Source organism: Sinocyclocheilus grahami, unplaced genomic scaffold, assembly GCF_001515645.1.
Source record: "Sinocyclocheilus grahami isolate Dianchi unplaced genomic scaffold, SAMN03320097.WGS_v1.1 scaffold466.1, whole genome shotgun sequence".
Classification (NCBI taxonomy): domain Eukaryota; kingdom Metazoa; phylum Chordata; class Actinopteri; order Cypriniformes; family Cyprinidae; genus Sinocyclocheilus; species Sinocyclocheilus grahami.
The window spans coordinates 440,842-449,311 of NW_015505645.1; the positions used below are offsets into that span (position 1 = coordinate 440,842).

Genomic DNA, 8,470 nt, shown 5'->3' on the forward strand with positions numbered 1-8,470 from the left:
CCACTCCTCAAGAAAGGCCACATGCAGTCACAACTGAGCTTTGCCAAAACACACCTTGAAGATTGTGAGGCAGATGAGAATAAAATTGAATTATTTGGCCTCAACACCAAACGATGTGCTCACCATCCAAATAACAGCATTCCTACAGTAAAACATGGAGGTGGTGATATCCTGTTCTGGGGTGTTTCTCTGCAGCAGGGACTGGAGCACTTGTCAGGATAGAAGGAAAAATGGATGGGGCAAAATACCGTCAAATTCTTGAGGAAAATCTGCTGCCAGAAAGTTGTCAATGAGAAGAAGGTTTACCTTCCAACATGACAATGACCCAAAGTACACAGCAAAACTGAGCACACAGTGGTTAAAGGAGAAAAAGGTGAATGTCCTTGCATGACCTAGTCAGAGCCCAGACTTAAACCCCACTGAAAATCTGAGGAATGACTTGAAGACTGCAAGTCCACAAACGCTCACCATCAAATTTAACTGAACTTGAGAAGTTCTGCAAAGAAGAGTGGGCAAATATTGTAAAGTCTAGATGTGAAAAGTTAGTAGAGACATCTCCCAACAGACTAAAGGCTGTAATTAAAGCAAAAGTGGTTCAACAAAGAAACTGACACAAGGGGGTGATCCTTTTTCCAACTCAGTGATTCTGACTTTTCATTTATTTTTATTCTGACATGTTGGTGTTATATTTTTCACTTGGATGTTATAAGTTGCACTGAGTAAATACAGCTGGATAAAACAAAAACTGTGTCCGTTTTCATTTCAGGCTGCAAAGCAAAAAATTTGATAATTTTAAAAGGGGGTGATTCTTTTCTATACCCATTGTATTACAATTACAATTATTTATATGCATATAGTTCAAAGACATTACAATTAATTCCAGATATATTAATACTTTTTTCTCTTTAATTCATTGAATCAAAATAAAAGAAAGAAACACATTGACCATCCCAACTGGTGAAGAATTGAAAATGCTAATTTCAGTAAAGTGGTAAAAAGAAATCTGTCACACAATGACGCCTAAGATATCACGTGTTATATGCAGGCCTACACGGCATCTGTGCCCGCAGAACTCCACGCAATTGAAGCAGATGCCATTCACAAAGTTTTACACATACGGCTTGTGTGTTCGTTTATTAGATATTTTGGCTAAATGGATTATGCTTTCAGCTATGTTAAGAGTGTAGTACTCACATTTTACAATGTTTCGTGGAATGCTGCAGATTTTCCCCTAAAAATCATCACAGAAACGTGGTAAAAAGTTATTGATGTAGCGATAGAATGTGATGTCAGTATCTCCACAGAGAATTACAGATTCTTCTTAGATCTGAGATCTGCGACAGATTTCAGGGAACTCACCTCAGACCAGCTTAAAAACAGCCACTGTGTCCCCCTGGGATACTCAACTTACCCCTCTAATAGAGGTAGAGAGAAAGAGAACAAGTGAGAGAGACAGAGAAAACCAGAGGACTGATTGCGGCAAGCAGACCTAGTTTAATTCTTTAGACTGAAAAAGCTAGAGAAGGCTTTTCCCCTCCTATATTAACTCTTTACTACCCCAAAGACACACACCAAGAAAATACACAATGCAGACTGGTAGACAGATAAGAGATCTCAGAACCTAATGATATGTGACTGATTCAGATTCACAAGAGCTGAACCGTTTTCTGTTTTTGAAGATCTACATCTTTCTTATCAGAATCTGCAAACAGAACCATTTAAAACCTGCCCATGGCAGACTGAACTACTGCCATATGAAAACACCTAAAATAACTCACTACTGTCTGCACACTGCACAGTAGGACAAATTTTGTCATTTCAGTACAAAAAAATCATATTTTTACATTTTCTAAAGGAAATTCACTACTATGTGTTAATGTGTAATACTTCAGTTCAAATGTTCAACTACCATTTGAACGTATGAAAATGATGATAAAATTAGTTTCAAAATAGTTTCAAATGAACCCTTATTAAAATACAGACTACATTTTGGTAAGGGTTGACTTCAGACTTTTTTTTTACCTATTTTTATTTAACAAATTCATATGTTCATATGGTAGTGGCAAATACCTGTGGTAAAACTTCTGTCGAACACTGTCTCAAATTTGAATGCAACATCATATTTTCACATCTAAATGAGCTTTGCTGAAAACTCAACTTAAAGTTACAGGGTTTAATTTATTTCTGTGCTTCTAGCAGCACCAACGAAAATGCATCTGTTTGAATGAAACAGCACTGACTAAATGCTGTAAATTTTGGAACTGTCTATTTCGATGGATAACAGGTTAGGCTTTGAATCCTGTTTTTTTTTTATTCTGTCTGTTTGGTGCCTCTAGTTATGCAGAATGTTTCTACAAATGATTGAGAACAGAAGCTCAACACATATACTACCGATCAAAAGTTTGGGGTCAGTAAGATTTTTTTTAAATGTTTTTGAAAGAAGCCTTTTATGCTTATCAAGGCTGCATTTATTTGATCAAAAACACAGTAATAATAATAATAATATTGTGAAATATTATTACATTTTCAAATTAATATTTTTTAGAAACTAAAAGCATTTTTTAGAAACAAAGTTTGAAAGAAGAAAAAAAGTTAAACAATGTAAAAGTCTTAACGAGTCCTTGCTGAATAAAAGTATTAATTAAAATACTGACTGACCCCTAACTTTTGAAAGGTACTGTAAATGAAAACAGAACATGCACTGAAACCTAAATACAACTCTTGTGTCTTGTGGCACTACAAAATGAACTGTGGTAACTGAAGACCCCATGAGCCTTCTCTGGCTGAGAAAGCGTCAGGAAGGGACAAGTGTACAAAACAACGAAAATCTGACCTCACAGATGGGGACAGGCAAAAAGGAGAGAAAGAGTTCATAAGGTCTTGCTGCTGTTTCTAGCTGAATCGCCTCACACCTGTCCAGCCAGAGGGGCTTTTTTTCTCAAACTGCAGACAAACACTTACAGACCAACACAGATGTTATTAGACAGGAAAATGTGTGTTTCCGATCGGTTCAGCCTGGACTTGCTGAAATACTTTCATGCATAAACATAAACTGCAGCCAATCAGATGGTTTCTTACATTCACTTTCTCAACTCAAATTCATTCCAGATTTGACTTAGTCCATATGTCTTTTATGAGATCGGGGTCAGGGCTGCACTCTGTACTTGCAGAGTGTGTGTGTGTGTGTTTGCAGAACAGACTGCACTTCTCTAATCTCTCCTGACCTTTCAGCCCTGTCAGAATGCAGAACAATAACCAATTTGTCTGACACACACACACACGCATCATTAAAGTCACAGAGGGTGTTTAATAGGCAGTATGGAGCAGACGTGTGTGAGTTTGTCGTTAATGAACAGTGTCTTGGAAATGATGATCACAATATAGTGCCTATATCCCGAGACGGGGGAAAAAACACCTCAGGGCCTTTGCTAGTTGTGTCTTTCATTTCCATCTGACCCAACACACACACACACACACACACACACATGACATACATAATGGTTAATGTGTCATAAAATTCCAAATATAATGATCCTGCACTGGGCTACTGATGCAAAACTTTTTTAGGAGTTTAATTGTCTCTGTTAACACTCAGTAAAGTAAGACTGAACATGTCTGGTCTTGTGGAAAACTCTTTGACACACGGTTTGTCATGGGTTTATGGTCTAGGAGCTGAAATGCAGGACTCTGCTGCATACCTGAGCATGTGTCTTTCCCGCCGGTAGCTGATGACATCATTCAGGAGTCTACAAGCTTTCGAGGAAGGAAGGGGAAAAAAGAAACGCGGGAAAGTTTTCCAGCAGCCGTGTACGGGGTCTGTTATTACCATGTTTGGGCAGACTCGCTCCCTGACAAGCCCAGCCCAAACCACAGCAGATTCCAGCACTCGTTCTCTTTTTTTCCTCCCAGTTTTCCAAGAGGGGGAGGGAAAGAGTGTGGGAGCGACAAATATTTCACTCATATTTCAAATAGTTTTTAGACTTCTGTGCAAAAAACTCATCCGAGAGATTTTTATTAACAACCCCCTCTCTCAACTAACGGTCTACCGGAATGCGTTAACGGAGCTGGCATGGGCCTAGAATTGGCAACCGGTAACCGGTTCTTAATCACGACCGTTAAACATACCGGAACCGAGCGATTTTCACGTTAGGTTTGGATCTGTTAGCGGTACGTTCCACTGCTGATGATCACTGAACACCGTACTAAATATTCTGACAGTGTTTTGTAGCACCTAATGTGTACCACAACACCGCTTACTGAGTCTAAGAATCAATCCGTATGGTCCAATTCCCGAAAAAATGACTCTTACGAACCGGTTCCTTAAGTGAGTCTAAACCACAGAGCGAAGTACGGTTCTCAAACAAACAACTCCTATGAACAAACTATTTTGATGAATCAAAACGACTTCCGAATCAGTACGAGAGGTGCCTAAATGAATCTGAATCACTTTCTGCATGAATTATTAGTTTCTTCACGACGCATGCGAAATTAATCAACACCTGCTTTATGCTGTACTTGTAGGACTTAATCCATGTAGTCACTTGTTATGCATATGACAGCGTGTTGAATAAATACATATTTAACGTCCTGTCGTATTTAGAAAAACGTAAACATAAGAACATTTTATTGCAATTGTATGTTATTTGTTATATCAGTTCTGTTAATCAGACGTTACCTCGTTATTTGGAAACAGAGGACAGTAAATGCAATGCTAACTGCATTTCTTATTTTCAGAAGATAGGCTACTTCCTCAAAAGTATTAAAGAATCGTTAGGGAAATTGAATCGATAAGAGGAATCGGAGACAGAATGATTCTCTCTGAATGGGTCACACGTTAAAGCGCCAGACAGGGGGTCTGCGTGCCGTGACCGTAAATAAAGTGAGCTCGTGCTCTCTGCGCGCGCAGCGGATCATATGAGCCGCATCCACAGAGCAAGGACATCTGTTGCGCGCGCGGTGAGGAGAATAGGTGGGCGCACGGTGTCCGGTGATCAGGGTCCCGGATCGTTTGACTGGGGGCGGGCCGTCACAACGCTCAAATGAATGGACAGACTGAGGGGTGAATAGGAACAGATGTTCCCCAAGTTTCTTATAATGAAGGCTGATGCTTTAGGAATATGTACAATTTATAAGCTTTTGATTTTCTGTACACACATGTTTAAAGGGAAACTATTATTATACACACAATATAAACAAATTAATGCATGCGTCGCAGTGCAAAGCCTATTTCACCAGCAGCCCATAACCGAATGACTCGGAGACCGAACAGGCCCCTTAAATATCCACATTTCGATATGTTCTTTTTTTTCTGCTGGTTTCTTGCAAGTTCCCTTTGCGCCTAAAACCGGTGGTGTGGAGAGATTATAGCGCGGTACCTTTCGCTGTTGTTTCTCCCAGGCGGGGTCAAGCAGCATATCCCGGTCCCAGTCATCTTCCTGCTGCATATAGTCGTTCTCTCCTCCATCATAGTGATCATGATGTTGTTGTTGATGGTGGTGATGGTGATCCATTCTGAACTGCTGTTCCCGTCTCTCTCCGGTCCCACGGTCTCGCTCTCTCTCTCTCTTTCTCTCTCTCTCTCCCACAGAGCGCTGCAGTAAACACTCCCGTGCGCACTTAAAACGATGGGCACCAAACTAACGTCGCCGCCTCGTTTCCCCTGCCCCGTTCACTCTCCTCAAAGTCTGTGTCTCCTTGTCTTTTTCGTTCTGTCCTTTTTTTCACGGCCGCTATCCAGAGTGGCGAGTAGGCAGAACCTCCAGCACGAGCATCGGCAGCAAAAACTTCACAGTAACGGAAAAAAAAATAAAAAGAAAGACGACGCAGGTCGTCTGATTGGCTGGTGCGCAAACCCTTAAAGCCCGCCCACTAGAAATGGCTCTGTGGTGATTGGCTAATATTGCTGTCCGTTGATAGATTTGGTGTAGGTTGTCTGCATGGACGTAGGTATTAGAAAAGCTTTTAGGGATATTTGTGCCACTTGAATTAATTGCAGGATGAATTTATGTTTGTATTAATTTATTTAATGAAGTATTGTAATTGTATTTGTATTCTAATTCTTGCTATTTTAAAATAATCCTTTAATGTTTTCTCACTGCCCTCCAGGTGACCACACCCTAAGTTGTTTTAGCTCACCGTGTCTCAGGTAACATCGCTCATGTTCCTCTATTAGGGTGGAGGAAAGTGGTGGGGGATACCACATCCAAAGACATCTCACTTTAGGATTATTACTAGTATTCCTGCTAGAAAAGTCCAATTTAAGATGGTTTCTGTGTTATGGAACACCGTAGCTGGTTTCTAGCTGGTCCAAACAGGTCATTAAGTAGTTTGGTAGACCATCTTGGACTAGCAACAGACTATCTACCAGTTTCTCATAGCAGTTTGTGGTGGTCAAGCTGGTTTTTGGAACGTGGTAGCTTGATCACCAGCTAATGACCAGCTTGCACCAGCTAAAAATCATATTCCAAAACACAGCTACCACCTTAAGCTGATTTTGCCAACAGGCTAATGAGCCTATTACATTTTCACACCATTATAAATTATGGGAATAGATAAAAGACTGAAAGTGGAGGCTGCCACTGCTTCAGATCAAGGCCATATGTGGTCAGACATTTTCCATAAAGACTTCTGCCTGGACTGGCAGGGGATATCCCTCATATTCATCACATCTAACCCAGGAAAGAAAGGCTGTGAAGTTTAAGATGATGAGATTTCCGCTCTTGAATCCTTGTGGTTATTTCTGGAACAGGATTGAAATGATTAGTTCTGTTTAATCAGGGCATGTTTGAACATCCATTGTGTGCTCTGACGCAAACAGATGTTCGCCTTGTGAGTATTTGATGCTCTGCATTGGCTGAACAAGGGTCAGCAGTTCATTTCTGTGATGCACAGCCCTGATCATTTTACTGTATTGGTCACTCAACTGTATATACTCTACATACATTAAAACACATGGATATGGACCCTTCACATGCTCATTCTGCAACAAAAATGAATTAAAGTTACTACCGTTAACATCTTGAACTGTCTGTTTACCTCTTTACAGTTTTGTCTCTAATCCTGCTGCTATTTTTGAACTAAATTTTATATTTATATCTCCTCAGTTTTATATATGTATATACAATATATTTTATTGTATTATGTTGTTATATGTTCAGCATCTGTCTGTCTATCCTAATGCAAAAAAGTATGTTATCTTATCCAAGAATTTCATTGTCTATATGACAATAATCTTTTGTTTTTACTCTTTGTATTTTTATTTTATTCTGGACTTTACAATATACTGTGTTGTGCATTATTCAATAGCATGTACTGCGCTGCAATAAAGCACTCTGATCCTGTCACTTTTGTCAGAGCTGTCAAACTTCAAACCATTACATCACATCCCCAGTGCACAGCATCAGTTCAAAGTCCACCTCCTGCCTCCATCCTCCCAGCATTCCGAAGAAGGCCGTTGTTTGGGACTGAATGCCTCTGCCATGTAAGGTAAAGCCCCCTCCTGGTGAAGAGAAGTCCCCCTCTGCAGAGGCTGCCCCTCTCTGGCACACAAACCTTCATTATCTATTTAGCTCTTTACCATAGATTTCTATTGTTTTCAAATGAAGATAGTTGTAAATATTACAAACTAACCTTAACCCAAAAGAAAACTATTTTCATAATAATAATAACATTAAAATTAATTATCTGTCAGTCTGTCTTTTCTCTATATTTGAGAACCTAAAAGAAAGCTTTATCTGATTTAGCAAAATTCTAGAAACATTCTTCAGCAATTTTATCACTAAAAGTATGACTAGGTCAGAAGCACACTCGCGTTCTATGTACTCACTGTAGTCTGGAGCGCTCTTCCATATATGGACAAACTTCCAAGCGGCGAATGTTTGGGAAAGTGACGTCACGGGTTAAGCGCACAGACGGTGAGGTCTTATTCTCAACGCTGCTTCTTAATCAAAGCTTTAAAACTTTCGCCAATTTAAATAAAACCTTTGTTCAACTTAGGACAAACTTATTTATGTGTTCGCCTCCATTGTATTTCGCTCACAGGTTAAGATTTTTTTTTCGTTCGGCATATGAATAAACAGAAATTCACTTAGGAAAAGTTATTCAGCACGTCTGTATTACATCTTAAACGTCCTCAGACGATTTAAAACAGCATCAGTTTCAGTTTCAGCATCAGATCACACCAGAGATCACCAAACTTGGGATCTTTTGACATGGGAGTATGCAACCAGGAAACACTTTCTCCTGAAGCAATTTAAAGGAGCAGACCATTGAGGAAAAACAATCTGATTTCTGTTTCCTTTGGAGTTATAACCGAGCAGTGTTTCACATTAATAGTCCTCAATATTTATGTATATCTAAAATGAATCTCATATAGGCCTATAACTAAGAATGAAGGATCATGTGACAATGAAGACTGGCGTAATGGCTGCAGAAAATTCATTTTTGCCATCACAGGGGGGGGGGGGGAAAT

The 8,470-nt window shown here is 39.6% G+C and overlaps 1 protein-coding gene across 1 annotated transcript in view; it reads right to left on the reverse strand.

The window, feature by feature from the left end:
* LOC107553176 (alpha-actinin-1-like) overlaps positions 1 to 5,783 on the reverse strand; it is a 37,117-nt gene extending 31,334 nt beyond the window's left edge. Inside the window, exon 1 of the mRNA XM_016235310.1 lies at positions 5,376 to 5,783. Within this exon, the coding sequence (XP_016090796.1) occupies positions 5,376 to 5,510 (135 nt within the window). The 5' untranslated portion in view covers positions 5,511 to 5,783. The remainder of the gene's footprint in view (positions 1 to 5,375) is intronic.
* Positions 5,784 to 8,470: the final 2,687 nt, after the last annotated feature.